Source organism: Cottoperca gobio, chromosome 20 (assembly GCF_900634415.1).
Source record: "Cottoperca gobio chromosome 20, fCotGob3.1, whole genome shotgun sequence".
In the NCBI taxonomy this organism is placed as follows: Eukaryota; Metazoa; Chordata; class Actinopteri; order Perciformes; family Bovichtidae; genus Cottoperca; species Cottoperca gobio.
The window spans coordinates 6,465,155-6,483,783 of NC_041374.1; the positions used below are offsets into that span (position 1 = coordinate 6,465,155).

Consider the following 18,629-nt stretch of genomic DNA (forward strand, 5'->3'; position numbering starts at 1 on the left):
TATGCTTCTTCACATATAGTATAGGGAAAGCATGACTGGTATCAATTCTTTTGTGAATTTTTTTTTTATTAAAAAAAATGAATGGGCACTGATTTGAAGATTTGGGATAGGTTGGGGGTAAATAAATAAATAAATAATAATAAATAATAATAACAATGAAAATGCATCAGAGCCTAATTCCACACATTATCCGTTATCATTTACAATCCAACACTCATGTGCTGTTTTATTATCATTTAAACACGATGGGGGCAAACGGACCCTCGGGGCATCAAAGCTAGCCTGAGCCACATCTGTTATGATTATGAATGCAATAGCCAACAATCCTTTAATGCCACAAAGGACCCATTAAAATAAACCGAACCCTTTGGCAAAGCCATGATCAAACTGTAATATTTGTGTATGGAATCACAGTAAGTCTGTGGATTTCCATTCAGGCCATAGCTATTTCCTTCTGATAACTGTACGACTTTAATATCTACATTTCTACATGATCTATCCATCCACCTTTATGTTGTCTTTACCCGTAGAGCTGGAGTATATCTCTGTTCTTCCTTCTTTGCTTTTTGTCTGGATTTTTTAAACGTGTGGCTGCATGTGATTATTTTTGTGCCAGTGCATTCAGTCAGCATGCAGATGGGGATTCACTAACACTCCCTCTGGGGTTTTTCTCCTTTAAAATGTCACATAAAAGGTCAGATGTTGAATCTCAAAGAAATGCTCGAGCCAATATGGAATAGACTACATGAAGATATGTGTTATCACCAAAGATCTGCAAGAATTAAGTGTTTCCAGTTGAAATGGAGTGTAAGTGTGCATGGTGGCGATAATGTGAGGGATAATGTGTATAAGTGTGGAGTTAACGAGCATGTACAGCTTACTATCACCCCTAAATTACCTCGTTTTACATGAAGGCAAGTGTGTTATAGATGTGATAAAGTAAACATCACAAGAAATTAGATATATTTCACATTTAAATGAACAAAACTGAGATTATAGCAGAGGAAAGAATATACATTTCTTACAACGTGACAACATTGAAGCACCTTTTTTTCCAAAGATACGCTCTTCAAAATGAACTGAGATATCAAATATTCAGGTGTAAGAGCATGGCTTTTGTATTTACATGTTCTGTGGATATTTCGTACAATTCTTTTTGATGTTTAAATGGATACGGACAACCTCAAACACAACATTTGACCGACCAGAAAGGAAAGTGACACAGCTAAAATGAGCGAAAAATAACAATGTCTAGTTTACAAATGACATAAATAAAACCTTCATTTACAGTTTTAAGTGTTTAGCACATTATTATTTACATTTACCTTCATCCAGTCTATGTTGCATTTTGATTGCTTAGACTGGTGGTGAGTTATAATCATTTCCATAACGAACCAAATACTCATATATCCTGACATATTGTGAGTTTAATGCTTCCGATTTTGACATATTATGTGCCAAATGGCGTACAAAGTTCAGCCCTGAGTTCAGTAATGTTTGATGAGCTTTCGTCTCTGCGAGGTCTTCCTCAGTAGATGTCTGAAGTCATACGGGTTGTCCTCAGTCCGACTCTCTGCGGAGGACATTCTGGAAACGGAGCGCCTGTCAACACGACACAGGAGAGAGAGTGGGGGTCATAAAAAGGAAAAATGGAACAAGAGGACAGAATGAAAAAAGGAGATGAAAAGATCTCATGATCAGGACAAAAGGTTTCATATTGTTTATAATCTTCAGCAAGCATTTATGTGCGTGGGCTGTCTGAGGCAGTGGGCGGGCAGGACTGGAAAACCGATTACATTGGTTACATGGATTTGTCACTTTTTCCAACTGGAATGCGAAATACAAGTGTGGCATTTATTTTTTTTGGGGGGGGAGGGGGACGGGGGGGCTAATCTGTAAAGAAAGAAACAGTGATTCTGATAGATGCAAGTACCTCACGGTTGCTAACAAGCTCAAATTCGTATGTATCCACCATGTAGCAGCACAGTTGTGAAATATATCTGTGGTCTTTCATTTGAGGCATCTTCAATTAATATTTTCAAAATAAAACTCTGCACACAATTTTTATTTTTCTATGATGTTAACTGGATTATCATGGGGATATCGCAGCATCTATGTGCATTTGAATGCTTGCTTTTAACACCGTATCTATAGTTTATATTCGATGTTTAAAAAGGAAACCATGATAATGGGAATGTCAGTGTCTGCTTGTAAATGCATACTCACTGAGCCTCCAAAACAGGAAGTTAACTCTCTGCTGCTTTTTAAAAAAACATGCGAGGAGCTAATAGGATTATCCAAATTGATATTGAAGGCCAGGTTTTCCCTTATGATCACCAAAATGGCAGGAATTAGAAATTGCACAGTTATTTGGTTCAGCTTTACAAAAATAGAGCTCTGAATTGTTTTGCTCTTTTCTGGACCATTGCTGGACATTTTGACAGGATTTATAGTTGTTGCTCAGAGAGGTCAAATATATGACCTGTCAGTTATGAAGCCATTTCTCTTTACTGAACCCATGTTTTTTTTCTCAAATCGAGCGTGTAGAGGACAAGGACGTACCTGTTGTCACCGACAGGTTTGGCAGGCTGCGGATCAGTGACGGCCCTCTCTCTGTTCTGTCTACTGGCCGCAGCTGGTGTCTTCATGGACCCTCTCCTCTCCGTAGACCGCCTCCTCTCAGGCATGCTGCAGGGGGGCGTGTCCTCTGTGGAGATGCAGGGTTCAGAGCTGCTGCTGGACAGTTGCCGGTAGTAGTGGTCATCTACATCCAGCAGCTTCCCTGGACTGGAGCACAAACAGAAGGATGTGAGGGAGGACGGACCTTGGTGTCAATCAAACATTCAGGCCTCATTATCTTTGGTGATTATATACTGTATATAGTACCATACTAAATACTAATCTGAAGTGATAGTGGTCATAACAAAAGACAGCTGGTGCCATGTCTCTTGGAGCTTTTGAACAAATAAGGTATCTCTTCTGAAATATGTAGCTTTGCTTGATTTTCTCCCCTTTGTTAATGGCGTTGTCCTGAGTTACACTTTGTCAATACTAAGAGATTAAGCATGTTGGTTGCATAACATAAGAAGTGGTTTTGTAAACACCACACCCCTATGTGGTTCAGAACCACACCCCTAAAAGATTTGAGGATTGGCAAACTTAAAAAAAGATTACAATTACAGTTTTGAAGGTAAAGAACCTACAAAAAAAAAAAAACTGATGCATTTCAGCCTTTGAAAACTTCTTACAGAGGAAGAAACACAGATAGACAATATGTCCTGCAATCAAGACTTCCACATGAGATCAAGAGATCCCAAATGTGTCCTCTCTCAAAGAGACTAAGAATGGACATACAATATTCCAATTTACCAAACATTTTTAATACACATGACAGTGGGTATCAGAGATAACAATCTCTAAAACATTTGATTGGATACATTATCAGATAAAGGCATTGTTACATAAACAACACACAGATGCATGCCGGAAACCTCTATACCCTCAACCTCTATGCCCTGAACTTATAAACGTAAAGTTTTATTTTATGACTTCTAGATTTCCTGTTATAAAAGAGGAAAATGTTTTTATTTCATTTGTTTTACTTTGTTTGACTTAGTCGTCTCTTCTGATTCTGTATATTTAGAAGTTATCAAAATACTCCTTTTCAGAGAGGACACACCTGTGATCTACTTGCCTTGATTGCAGTAGTTAGCCTCAGTAGGTGTGTGGTCTATATAAAGCCTGTTAGTGCACTCATCTGCTAAACACTGGCAAATGACTTGATGGTTTTTAGTTCTCTTTTTCCATCTGAACACCCAACCATCTTTTTCTTAAACATCAGAAACAATACAGCTATGTTTAAATTGGGTCTATATTCGCAGGAACCTGATGTTTAGCCTTTTTTCTTTTTACTAATTTCTGTGTTTCCTCCCACATATGTGCTGCTTTTTGAGATTCGGATGTTCTCTACCTCTTTGATGATGCCTATTTCTGTTTTTGCTAGCTGATTATGAATAGGTGGTCATTTTGAGAATAATTCTTGCATTAAGAAATGCTCAAATATACACCATGCGTAGTGTATTCAAGTCAAACACTTTTTTCTCATGGCAATTAACTGACCGTAGTGACAGATTATAGAGGAAAAGGAGAAAAAGAGTATAATTATCAAGCCCACATCCATCAGCACCACGCAGGTACACAGTGTCGCCGTCAGCTCTAGGGATGCTGTCATGAATCTGAACCTACGCTCTCACCTCCATATGACAAGTGAGAAAAGAGTTTCCATGTGGAGATCAATTAGTCTCACACAATATTCAAATACATGACGATGGCTATTGGAAATCAGTGTCTTCATGACTACAGTGCTACAATATGAGAAGTGTCAACATCTTTTCAGTAAACTCGGATGATCTCGTTCTAACATTGATGAGTTTGAGGCCTGCTCTAAACTTATAAACGTAGATTTAAAGGCAAAATGGACACACAATCATCCCACTGATGAAACATGATGAATGAGCTTTTCTGTGGCTGATTGTAATTATCTCCCTGTTCTCTGGTGGTGAATGTGATTTAAACAGCTTTTTACACACAAATCACCAACGAAACTCTGAAAAAGTAATATTGAAGTAAAGTGTGTCGGGTAAATTGGGCTATTATTGGCATTTTGATGAACAAAAGCTGATATTTTTATATCTCAGTTACAAGTTTCTAAAAAAAAGTTTCAATCCTAATTAACAAATGTTAGCATGCTAACTCTAAACTAAAACAGCAAACATGGTGAACCTACTTGTTATAATATGAGAATTCTTTTGAATGGTCATTGTGAACAGGTTAGCATGCTGGCGTTAGCATTGAGCTCAAATCAAGGTTGTGCCTAGCCTCACACAGCGGCTGAAACACGGATGTACACTCCCAAGTCTTGTTTATGCATTTCACTAGATGAAATTTGAGCTTTTGTAGTTTTGTAATTTGTAGTTACATCTGTTTCAGCCACTGGAGAGCCAGTTTAGCCCTCATAGCTGAACCAGGGTCAGTTCAGGGGAAGGCTAACACCTGGTTCACTGCTCATGCTAACTTCCTGTTTTTTCCTCCGTTTATGTTCAACAAAGTGCTGTTGCTGCTATTGGAAACATCGTACATTGCTTTCCTGGTACAGAGGGATCTTCCACAGATATGTCATCAACATCATATGACACATTGTATGAGCTGACAATAGGTTGATTCACCATTATGTCACATTAGTTGTTACAAAACAGACATGTCATAGATCATTGCTTTACTTTTGGCAATAAAATATACTGTAGATACATGTGGTTCACTATCACTGTTTCTGATTAACTGTGCCTCCCTATTTCTCCCTTTGTATGTCTTTACTCCCATTTAATATCATCACCTCTACTCCTCTCCTCTTACCACCCACGCTCTCCCGTCTCCCATCCTCCTTTGCTGTCAGCTTTAGCCAGAGATGCTATCTTTCCTGCTGACCTTCTCAGCCCTAATGATGCATGTAAACTGCTCCTGTCCATCGCTGGCTTTATTTATCTGCAAACAAATTATTACCCTTGATGTTTAGTGCTGTGTTGCACTGTGTATGTGCACATCAAGGTGTGTGTGTGTGTCTCTCTTCAGACTGCTGTGATAAAGTACCCTGGCCCCTTCTTGTTCAGCACAGCCCTATCGGTCTATCTTCACCCCTCACTCTGGGCGGTGTGCTCAGCATGTGGCCTATACGACACATACATATATGCATGAACGCAAACATCCACACGCGCTCTTTAGTCGCTTTTTTAGCAAAGTACAGTATATGATACACCTTACACACCACCACCACACCAACTATTTCAGATGTCTAACATTACATTTCAGTATATTTAGCAAATGTACCCAAGGTGAAAGGTGAGGCAAATTAATTTCATGGAGGATGTGTAATTCTGCAGATCATTAAGCCTGGACCAAGAGACACCGTCCTTATGTTGGTGCTGGGCTTCAGTCATTAGTCCTGATCCCGTGTGCCAAGCAAGCAGCCAGCAGGCCAACCTCTTTAAAACTGTAGTGCTGGGTTGTTGAAATTAGATTGAAATAAGAACTTGCCACTTACTCCTCTTTCCTGGGCTTGCGTTTATCATCCTGGACGGACCGCTGGGTGGAGAGAAACAGAGGACAGATAACTACATGTCAATCAAAGACTCCTAATCTCTGTGTTCAGGTAAAGCACAATAAAGTAGTTTTAGAACAGTGGTTCCCAACCTTTTGGCTTGTATATATATATATATATATATATATATATATATATATATATATATATATATATATATATATATATATATATATATATATATATATATTGGATGGATTGCCATGCTATTTTGTACAGAAATCCATGATCCCCCCCAGATGACTTTAGTGCTCCCCTGACTTTTCCTCTAAATTTTGGTTATAACCTTTCTTCTAGCTAGTGCCACCATTATTATTTTTTTTTTTTTTATCTGTCCAATATGAAGTAAAGCCTCAGCTTTTAGTTTTAACACTGAACATAATGCTAACATGCTAAAGTAAGGTGGTTAACATGGTAAACTCAATACATCCGCGTATTAGCATTGTTACTGTGAGCATGCTAGCGTTAGCATTGAGCTCAAAGCACTGCTACGACTAAGTGCAACCTCACGGAGCTGCTGGCGTTGTTGTAGACTTTTATTTCTTCATTTTTAATTGATGAAATTTGAGCTTTTTTTCTATATTAAAGTCTAGAAAAGAAAATCATGACTTTGTGTTGCAGATACTGTATATGTTTTTTCATGTGTCCCCTTGAAGGGTTGGGACCCCATGTTGGGAACCACTGTTTTACTTGTTAACAACAGTTATTTACTTTTCAATCAATAAAAGCGTTTCTAAAATATTAATGATTTTCATTGAATTCTGCTCCAATACGTGTGATCAAATGTGTAATGGAGTAATCAAGTTATCATCTAGCCAACCGTGTTTTTAAACTATACTGTAAAAAACTTTTGGGATTTTTAAAAAATATGGTAAACTTATTGCGCGGGTTTCTTATTCAAATGTTGAATGTCTAGTCTTTCATATCAACTGATTACATTATTACTCAGTATATAACTAAACAACTGAACAGAACGTACAGCTCTGTAAACAAACCTTAAATGCTGCCAAAAGAGCTACTTTGCGCTGAGCTATTGTTCGCTGAAACCATGAACATTACAAATTATAACACTTATTAAGGAGTACACTGAATACAAAGCATTAAAAAAAACAAACTGCTGAAGAAACGTTGTATCGGCCTTGGGAACATACAAGAATAGTACAAAAAGAAAGAAATTGCCAATCAATAGGACACTGTGGAAGCCGACAGCTGGGGATGTAGTTACTGTGTCACATGGCAGCTGACAGCAAAGCTTTGTTGTAGTAGGTATCTGAAATCGTTCTCCATCTCTTTCTGACTCACATGAATCAAGTTGTAATAGGTGGAGTCCTCTGGTGTGTTGAGGGTCTTTGGCTGCTGGGTCCTGCGGGGGGTCCGCGACTGTTTCTTGTCGGCTGCAAAGTAACAAAGACTGTTAAAAACCTCAGATAATGCTATTATGTTGAGTGTACTGAGCAATTAAAGACGCTGGGTAATGATTCCTGTTAGAAGTGTGCAAATGAATGGACACTGAAAGGAAAACTGAACCACAGATAGACTTTTACACATCATTACTATTGTGTTCATTGTAGCTTTAAATTAAGTGTTTTAATTTACTTTCTTTTGTATCAACCTGCATTTTCTCATATCCTACGTTTCCTAAAATGCTTAAAACCAACTTTTAAGAGGTGTAAAAGTGTTAATCAATTTTGAGAGTTTAAGATTGGCCTGCATTTGTATTTGCTTAATGTTAATGAGGGAAAATGTGTTTTTCTACATTTGTGATGGATTCCTCCCAGTAATTTTTCATAATGTCTAATTCTCTTGAAAAACTCAAATGGAGCTTCACTAGAAAAGTCAGGTAACTTCTACATCTGTATTCATGTTTACACTTATCCACAGGTACAGGGAAAACACAAGATACATTTGGAGTGGAGTTTTCTTTCTTTCTTTAAAACATATATATTTCTGGGCATTTTATGTATTTTAATAGAGAGTAGAATTACATGACACACAGGTCCTTGACTGGCTCCGAACAACGGATGTTAGGATGCATGTCTACCCGGTCTGAATGTGCATGTTACAGAAACATAGTCTTTTTCCTTTCCAGCTTGGCAAAACATCTCTTTTGTTTTGGTTTTCTCCCACTTCTGTGCTAAATGACTGTGTTTAGTCGTCTATTCTCCTCTTAAGTGGTAACAGTATCTGCAGAATCCTGTGACCGTAACAACATGGTGTCTAGTTTTTGTTTCACTGTGATGGGATATAGAGGATGTTGGGAAAAGCTAACAGTCAGGTTAGTTCAAGGGGTTTTTCAGTCATGTGAACGTACACCATCTTTGGCCACTTCTGCTGCTGAACATCATGATCAAACAGATCCAGAGCCGGTGGGATCATTACATACATGGTTAGCAGATGAGAGAGTATTGAGTGTGATCTGGCACCATGCTGATCTTTGGCCCTGTTGTATTTATTGAACTGCCTTCTATACATACTGCAGTTTAACCATAAGGCCTTTGGCCAGTTAGGATTTTCCAATGGAGATTATGAGACACAACCTTTGACACCGACAAACAAAATGTCTATAACTCTGCAACGACCCGCATTGTATTGAACATAAAGAGTGATATGTGTTTGTGATCAGCTGAGGCAGCTTCTCATACATAACACCTTTCCATACAGTTAGTGCATGTGTTGCAATCTATCCTATTTGTCATGACCGATACTGTTACAATGTTCCTCTTTGGGCATGTCATTGGAATTGCAATCATCAACATATTCCATTAACCTTTGCATCGTTGCTTATTATTAATAACTGTTCATGCGAGATGAAAACACACAGCAATCCATCATGTGCAGAAGCTCTCAGGTAAAGGAGGTGCAAAGTTCGTAATATTATTGAACAACTCAAACTCAAAGGTCATTCTGTATTGCTCAAACAACCAAAGTCAATTTGCCACACCCTCTGATTAATTTCTGCCATAATTGTTGGAAACGCTTGCTGACAAAACGTGATTAACATTTGACGACCTTTCCCATGAGGAGTAATGTGACTGGCATTCCTCTGCTTTCATTGTGTGTGTCACAAATGATTCTAATGGGGTTTATTGTGTCAATGAAATGTACAGCTTTGGACCGTTGATGGAGAAATGACCTAGTGGGGCTGAAAATCAGATTTTAAAAAGGGCCTTGGAAATAACACAGATAATTTATTCTGCTTTACCTCAGGCATTGCGCTGTGCTAAAGAAAAAGCATGTAAAGGGCAAACATGCCCAGATTTAAAGGAACACTGTACTCTACTGGAAACACTCTGTGGAGTATTGTGTGTATGCTGTTTCAGTCTTAGGTTTATATGTTTGTCATCAAAATAAAATCAGACAGAAACCCACCTGCAACTGCATGTAAGTGATTTTCGTTTTAGGAAACCTGCTCATTTGCTATGTTTCCAAGAGTTATAGGAGAAGATCAATACCACTCTCATGTTTGCACTGTAAATGTGCAGTTAGTACGCTTAGTTTAGCATTAAGACTGGAAACAGTTGGTAGCCTGGCTCTGTTCATAGTTAACAAAATACCACTGATATTGGACAATTCTGCTAATTCTTAAAAAAACATTGTGATCCATGCAAACATACATTTGTTCCCTGTAGGATCTGTAAGTTGTAACTACAGTATGTTTATACGACTATAGTTAAAGTTAGGCAACTAAAACACATTAACGTTAAAGTGAGACGATGTAATGTTTGAAAAATGAATCTTACTCCTACATATAGAAAAACATTAAACCTTGCTCAGTTCAACACAGCTGTAAATGATTCAGTCTGGTATGACCTGTAGCTTCTGATGGCTGATGCTAGAAACATCTTATATAGACTTAGCTGTGTAACTGGCATCAGTTTGTTGACTGCATGGCTCTTCTCTACTTTTGCTTATCGTACACAACATTTGATCTCAGTCAGGTTGTCTTATGATGATGTTTTTTAAAAGCAACTGGCTTGAGAATGGTGGGAAACTGAAAGAATAGACACTGTTAAGCAGGTGTGGTTAGGTTTATGGAAACTAAATCCCTTAGTTTAATGTTAGGGAAAGACTGTGGTTACTTAAAACAGTTTGTGACAGGACGGGAACTCCAGCCTCCCGCATGAAGTTGGGCTTGCTTCATGCCTCATCCACCATAAGGACCTCCACACCCTTACGCTCCACCTCACTACACAAAGCATGCACTAATTTGTGCATTGGCAGAAATGAGTAATGGAGGTAATTAGCTACAGAATTGTCCAATATTAAAGTAATTCCTATGATGGTGGACTTCTAATATAAGTTTTCATTGCAAATCATGCAAAGACCTTATATACATGCTGAGAATCAGACAGATGCCCTTCAGTACACTTCAAATGATTTGAAATATATTGTAAGCCTACACTCTATATTTTGTAATAACACTCAAAAAGTCACCGAAGGTCAAATGAATGGCAGAACAATCATAATACCAGCCGAGAAAACTCAATTATTTGTATTATTACATAATTATAACATAATTCTCATCACCCCGAAAGCAATTACACCTATCACCTGTGCAAATCAATTTGTATTTTTGATGACACATTGGGTAGAGAAGCGCTTCCTGTGTTGGCACTTGACTTTCCCAGGTTTCCTGATCTAATCAGGCGCCATGAGAGAGAAAAGAGAACGGCGTACGTCGATAACATCACCGTCTGTGAGAAGACGTTAATCAAATCTCTCCCATCTTTTTTTTTTTTTTACATAAAGAAAACAGTGTGGAAATAGCTGCCCACGCAGCTTTACATTTGAAAAATAGGGAACACTTAATCCTTAATCCTTTCTTGTCTGTTCAGTGTGGCAGGAAATGATACAGTTGCCCTCTGACTTGTCTAGGTGAATGCGTCTGAACGTCATTTAGCTGTGTGTCTGTGAGGGCCAGATCAAAAGAATAGACGCATGTCCTGTCTTCTTTAATTATGTGGCTTCAAAAACAGAAGCAAATATGCACATTAACCTCGGGTCATTCGGCGGCAACATTATGAATTATATTTATTGCTTTATAATCTGTTTTTCACGGAGCCAATCTCTCAATTATCTTACTTATTTGGGGATTCTGAGGAGCATAGCCGTTGGTCGCTTTCCCTCTCACAAACATGCCATTGTTCTCGGGGTTTGATTGATGGGCCTGGATGATCTCGGTCAATTTCTGCTGCAGGGCCACGAAGTCCTGAGAAGTCTTCGCGATCTGTTGAAGAGATTTGACAAAGAGAATAATACAAGTGGGAAAAAAGTTGGAGAGGTGAAACTAAAAGGTGTTTACTGATGTTACCTCTTTGGAGAAGCTCTCTAGCTGCAGAGCTTCAGTCTGTGCTGTTTGCTTGTTGGCCTTGAGGTTCTTCCTGTCCTTGTACCCTCTGAAGTTGCTCTGGATCTTCACTGCAGCATGCTCTTCCTCCAGTCTCTCTCTTTCAGCATCTGTCTCCTCTTTACGTTCTATAATCACATCACTAACATCCAGGGCCTCCTCTATTGCATCATTGGCAGCTTCTTCCTCTGTTTTCTTTTGTGTTTCTCTCTCTGCTTTCATCTTCTTTCTGTCCCGATGGCCTCGGAAGTTACTCTGAAGGACAGTAGCAGCTTTTTCCTCGTCCAGTCCCTCTAAGTTCTCCGCAGAAGCATCCGGCTGGGATTCTGGCAATGATTCTTCTGTTGGCATTTCCCTTTCTTCTTCAGGAGGTTCTGGTGTCACTTCTCTTTCCTTCTTCTTCTTCTTTGGTATCTTTCCTTCCTCTTCGAGCCGTTTGCGCTCCTTGTGGCCGCGGAAGTTACTCTGAAGCACCACCGCCGCTTTGGCCTCGTCCTGGTCTTCTGACTTGCCATCACTTGAAGAAACATCTGCTGCATCTTGAGGCTCCGAGGATTTTTCTTTTTCTGTCGCCTCGTTGCGGACTTCCTCTGCTGGGGTTGGAACTTCCGCTAACTCTTCCTCGCCTGTAGCGCTGCTCGCTGTGGGCACTTCTTCTTCACCAGTAGGACTTTTTGCTTTCTGTTTTTTAGCTGGGATTTTGCCTTCGTCCTGCAACCTCTTCCTCTCTTTGTGACCTCTGAAATTACTCTGGAGGACAGTGGCAGCCTTGGTTTCTTCTTCTACGCTAACGGCCTCTTCCTCCGCAGCATTTTCTTGTCCATTCTCCTCCTTGTTGTCCTCCTGCTGCTCTTCTCTCCCAGCATCTGCTGCCTGCGCGTCCTCAATCACTGCTTCTTCTGCCAGCTCCGCATGTTCGTCATCTTCCGCCACCTGTGTGTGATCGCTGTCATAATTCTCCTCCGCTTCATACGTACTTTCTTCCTCGTCGTCATTCTCCTCTTGTTTATCAGCTGTCTTCCCTCCTTCCTCTTCTTTGCTGGGAGGCTCTTGCCCACCTTCTTGTTCAACCGCTTCATTTGGTGGTAACTCTAATTCGGCCCCAGCCATCGTCTTTTTTCTCTCCTTAAACTTTTTCCTCTCTTTGTAGCCCCTGAAGTTGCTCTGGAGAACCACGGCAGCCTTAGTTTCATCTTCCTCGTTAATCGCTTCGTCGACGGGAGCAGGGGCGTTTTCTTCACTGGCGATCTTCTCTGCTTCTTCCTCTTGTTCTTTAAGGACCTTCTCTGCTTTCTCTTCCCTACAAACCACATGGGTACATGTTTGTCAAAACAATATTTACCAATTTCTTTCCCAGTGCTAAACATATTGTGTACATTTCTTCTCTCGCGCACCGTTTTCTTTTAAAGCTTTTCCTTTCCTTGTGCCCTCTGTAGCGAGCCTGAATCTTGGTTGCAGCTTTGTTCTTCTCGTCTACCAACTCCTTGTATTTTCTTTTTGCAAGATAGCCCCTGCAAACTGAAGGAGTGGAAAAAGGGAAATGTAAGTCAATGTTACACACAGCAAGCTTAGACTGTGTTGGATAACCAATTCCATCCCAGATTGTGCTTACCAGCCTGAAACTGGACTATGAAGTCGTCAAACTTCGCTTTGCTTTTGTCATTAGCCGCCTTCTTCCGAACTTTATGACCTCTGTAAGCTGGAGAGTGTGAATGAAAAATCAAAGCGTGAATTGGCATGGAAAAAAAATAACTGCTTCATGTTCTAGTAGACTACAGAGTTGTTATTAACCTGACTGCAGCACCAGAGCACTCTGTTCTCGCTCTTTTAATATCCGCCGGTATCGTTTGGCTCCCAGCCAGCCTCGGACGTAAGCCTGGAGCAGAATGATCCGCTGGGTGGACTGCTGCATCATCAGGTTCAGATGTTCTACGTGGTAGTACTTGAGGAAAACCTGAGAGTAGGGACACAAATCTATTTTACTTGTTTTCTTTAAAATTAAAAAAATGTACTGAGCAACTACGGCTTAAACTCTAAATTCAATCTTAATTATGAGAAGTCCATGTGAATCAAGAAGTTGTGCAAGAAAGCATTTGGAAAGAGTAAGTAGTCTCCTTCCGCTGAGGTGCCACGTGTTTGCAATAGAGTGCAGTGTATATGTGGTCCTATATATATATATATATATATATATATATATATATATATATATATAGGGTTCTGTTTTGACCTTTTTAGTAAAACACTCTGGCACTAAACTTTGATCAAACTTGGCCTCTATGTCTTGCTCAGTGACATTTAAATTGCGCTTGAAGCCAGGTCTCGTGGCATGCTCCCACTCACTATTACGAGACTGCATTACAACATACAACACCGTAGGTTGCAAGGGGCATTTGTTACCGTTAAAAGCTCATGCTACTCCTCCATAGACCCAAATTGTGCATCAATGACTTTGAGTTCTGACGTACTTGTTAGCCAAGCTTCTCATTTTTAGCCGCTGCTAATTGTGCTTTTGCCAGTAGGTCATACATAACTAACTTGATGACAGGCCTTTCTGCAAACAATACATTCAATTACTAACCTTAGTCTTCCCCATGGCCCAGTTCTCCAGCTTAGCCTTCTCTAGTATTGTAGCGCATGTTTCCTGAGTCACAGCCGGCTCCTCGTGAGCATGGAATGCCAAGATGTAGTACCTGTGACAGTCACTGTAATTAGCTGGACACTGATACCAACACTCCTCATGCCCTGATTTCCATTTGATACAACATTCATTATAAGTACTCTACTTCTTTCTGATTTAGCCCTGGTGTGAAGTGAAGCCTGCTGACCTCTTTATGAAGTTAGCAAACAGGATGCGGTGCGAGTAGCCCTGCCGTCTGATCTTGGCGGTCTCCAGAACTCCAGTGTATCGCAGCTGAACCAGGACCTTCTCCCGGTCAAACTTATTGGCTTGGCGATCGTTGTTTGGTTTGATGCAGCGAACAAAATGAGGCTGCCCTGACACCATCTTGGACAGCAGGTCCATCAGAGAGTACTAGAAAGAGTGTAAGAAGAGGGAAACTTATTATGCAGCTTGATTTTAATCTAAGACATAAGATAGATAGAAATCTTACTCTGAAGTAGGAGGCCACTGTCTGTGTTCTCATGTTGGTGGTTTCTCTCGGGTGGTAAGGCGTGTCTGCAGGTTCACCCGGCTGAAGAAACAAATAAAAAGCTGTTTAAAAACCACAATAATTCATGGTGTACCTTTACATACAACATGATGAGATGCAAGGGAACCTTTTAGTAGAATGCACATTAAGCTAAGCAGGTGGTTGAGCATAAGAGGACGAAATTAAGTTCATATACTTTATTAGAAAACCTGAAGCACATCATGTACTGTAGGTTTTTCACATCTTTAACACCGTAAATCATATTTTATATAGAATTCTTCTGTATACTACGTCTTTATCAAATCTATTCATCTTCCTTTGAAAACCAATCACCGTTTGCTTTTGTACTGTGTCATCAAGAGGCACAGGAAGCACGCTTTCTTTTTCAGGGGCGAGCTTTAATTTCCGAGAAGGCTGCAAAAGAGACGCATGAGAAGATAAACAAAAGAAAAAAAAAAGTGTACCTATCTGCATAAATACAACTCGGCTGAAGCCATTGTTTCAAAAACTGTTATTCTCAGTTAAAAATCAAACAAATAAAAAATGTAAACAAACTATATGCTTTAAAACTGCTCTAATTAACTACAAAAACGTACAGACAACACAGAATGCTACAGCAATATGAATATAAAAAAATGACACATAGGCCTATAAATATATTAAACCGTATTTTGTAACATTTGAACAAGCTCCACATCTAATAATTAAAATAACCCTGGGGGAAACCAGTTTAAAGCAAGCCAGTCAGCCTAATACTGTTTGTAGCATTTTGAGGGCTCTATGTGCCTCTTGAGAGCGAAGCCTTTGATGAGCTTTTTGTCTAACATATGCAGATGAATGGAAATAGATTCAAGAACTCATCAAACGCAGTTCATTTAAATGTAGCTACTGTCAATTGCTTTTAGGTGAGCAAATTGCCTCAAACCTTACATTTGGAAGAAACTACAATCGTGTACCGCCACAGTATGTAAGTGCGTTTTTATTTACCCATTGGCAACAGACTCGGGCTGATTATTGTATGCTTTGAATGGTAAATTTAAAGTTTTTATATTTTCATAGGCAATTAAAAAACAACTTTGATTTACTATGCAAGTCATTTTACTCAAATGAGTTCTCAGCATGATGCATGATGCTATAATCAGACACTCCCAGGTGACAATGAATATAAAGGAAGGTTTTAACACAGCATATACTTCTAAATTCAGAGGACTTAATGAGGAAGAGTCTACAGGTTGCACACATGCATGAGCATAATGACACACACAAAAAAGCAGCTTTCCTTGCATAAGCAGTAAAAATGTAACGTCTACACAGGATTTAGCCGTCACTGACTCTAATAGAAATACAAACCAGTGCATTTGGATCTATTTGATCTAGAGTGAGTAAGGGTGTCTGCGTACACTCAAACACAAACTATATGGAAATGTTGATTACCTCACTGAAAGAAAAGGAATTGTATAAGGTAAGCACTCCCATCTTTTACAATAGAAATGCAGAGACAGATGCGGGGGGGGGGGGGGGGGGGGGGGGAGACAAAAAAGGTTAGAATAGAAGAAGCAATTATTACACTAGTAATGAAAAATACTGCAGAGACAAGAGAGGCCGAAATGTAATTCAAGAGCTGTTTGTGGCTTTGGCAGGGAGTGTAAGAAGAGACAAAATAGATTGAACAACTTTTCAGGGTGAGCTCATGATGAAGAAGATAATACAGTAATAACGCGGACAGTGCTGTAAGTACCTTGGCGAAGGTGATGGTGCGTGACGGGGTCCGCGGCCTGCACATTGTGTTTATGCCTTTACCCTTGGTGTGGGCAAGGTTGCCTGGGAAATAAACAAAAAGAGGATGAGAGTCAGTTAACACGAACTGCCCTTACTCACCAGGGGAGGGTTAGTCGTACATGTAGGAATCATCGACAGGAAAAAAGGGGCTGCATATCAGTTAGAATCAATCAATGAGGTTATTGCTTTGCAGAAAACTGTCCTGTTATACTGAACGCCGTAAAAGTGTTTTGATAATTTAAGACTTTAATAAATAAACTCAACGGAGCAGAAAGCAGAGGAGTCCAGTAATATTTCCTTTTATGTGAATTAATGTTGATAAGGAATACAACAGCAACCCTCCAAACAACAACTTTAAGAGAGTGATTATGTGATTATTGGCTTTGTGATTCGATTTTGACAGAGCTGGCAGCCTGCTCTGCCAACAAAGGATACTTTCGCTGCCAAGGCCAGCTTACTCAACACAAGTGTGGCAGACAAGCACGCTAAAGTAGGTCACTGTTGTTTTATGTTAACTATGTACAGTATTTAGTGCTGCTTTTAAACTGTTTAATTAAAAAGTGGTAGCAAACAAACTTCCTTTTGCTCTGTTTACCTGTTTTAGTGAGGGGGTGGGTGACGAGTTTGCGAGTAAGCTCGTTTTCTGACGACCTCAGCAGCAGGATGATGTCAGCTGGTAGCATATCCCTGTTCTTGGCCAAGAAGCCTGCAGCGTTGTAAATCACCTTAGAGTTCGGTAGAGAGGAAGAATATTTATGTGAAGGCCAACACACATCAAGTAGCTTCAGGTTAAAACAAAACGTCTGTGCACACATTTACAAGAATCAAATATCAATTACCTTTCCAGCATAGTGGTGAATACCAAAGCCAAGGTCCACCCTCTTTGGTCTCCAGAAGCTTTTGGTCTTCAGGTTATTTTCAAATTTCTCTAAAATGATATATTGGTTAATTATCTTTACAACCGCTATGAATATGATCTGTGGGCTAGAGCTCTGAATAAAACCTCTGAAGGTCATAAGTATAATACACCTTGTATTAAGTTATCTAGTGATTATATGCCTTTTGAATACCAAATGCATCCTGTTCTCTTTGGAACTTTACTCGGAAGGAACTGAACAAAAACAAAAGCCCTGAATGACAAATCAGGGCTGGTAAGTGCTCAACATTAAACATGGAGAGATCATATGAAAGGAGTGTCAAAAGTTTAAAAACAGTGAATCTTTCCTAAATCAGCTGTCCACCAATCGTAATCTGAAGACACTGACCTACGAGGGTCTGGTCGGTGGCCTGTGGGAAGCGACTCTCCTCATCCAGAAGTGACAGCATCCCCATGGGCTTCTGCAAGAACAGGTCCAGGAGGGGCCGGTTGTCCTCATACTCAATCATCCGAGCATCCACCTCCTCATTCAGGTACTCATCCTGGACAGAAATGGAATGGATAGTTGAATTCCTTTCTTTTTGCAAGGCGATCTCCTGGAGTTTCCTTTTTATTGTGGCCTACAATGTTCTCAGAAGGTCTTAATACTGCATGAGGTTGGAAATGCAACTTCCTAATCTGAATTTTCCCATCTCTGTTTGTTGTTGTTTCCCCCTATTATGGGACACATAAATGATCCTTTCAGGTTCAACCACTTCCACCAAGGCCAAAGATGGTAAATACGGAAAGAAGTTAAGATGGTTTTTCATCCAAAATAAATAAATGTCAGGAACAAAAATGAACACTGGTATGACTTTTAGAACTAGAAGGGCAGTCAGAGAGTGATGACCTCCGCCAAGACCAAATGCCCTATCATGGGATGTTAACTAAAGGGAAAAATTATTTGCGTATTAAATTTCAAATTTAATGGTTCTCCTTTGGTCCATGCTACACCCTTCGGTTCAATAATTTTTCCGTGATCCTACTGACAAACAAACCGAAACGAAAACATAACCTGCTTGGCGAAGGAAATAAAGAACATAAATATAAACCTCATAGCCTACAGCAAAAAAATACTTCTAAAAAAAAAAATTCTCATATGTGTTACCTGGATCCCTGTTACCTTGGAAATAATTGAACGTAAAATGTTATTATTATGTAGTATTGCTTGCGCAGAAAAAGCCCAGATATTGATTATATGTGTCCTGCTGCACAAATGTAATGACAGACCAGCATTGTAAAGTTCATTGCTGTTCGTCTTCTTCTGTGGTTTCATTTTTGTTG

The 18,629-nt window shown here is 39.6% G+C and overlaps 1 protein-coding gene across 1 annotated transcript in view; it reads right to left on the reverse strand.

The window, feature by feature from the left end:
• Positions 1-56: 56 nt before the first annotated feature.
• Positions 57-18,629, reverse strand: part of myo3a (myosin IIIA) — a 53,047-nt gene continuing 34,474 nt past the window's right edge. The window contains 16 exon segments of the mRNA XM_029458141.1: positions 57-1,602; positions 2,563-2,787; positions 6,098-6,138; positions 7,457-7,548; positions 11,237-11,381; positions 11,466-12,801; positions 12,896-13,019; positions 13,114-13,200; positions 13,293-13,455; positions 14,080-14,191; positions 14,327-14,532; positions 14,612-14,692; positions 16,389-16,471; positions 17,025-17,154; positions 17,269-17,357; positions 17,695-17,848. Coding sequence (XP_029314001.1) covers positions 1,488-1,602; positions 2,563-2,787; positions 6,098-6,138; positions 7,457-7,548; positions 11,237-11,381; positions 11,466-12,801; positions 12,896-13,019; positions 13,114-13,200; positions 13,293-13,455; positions 14,080-14,191; positions 14,327-14,532; positions 14,612-14,692; positions 16,389-16,471; positions 17,025-17,154; positions 17,269-17,357; positions 17,695-17,848 — 3,183 coding nt within the window. The 3' untranslated portion in view covers positions 57-1,487.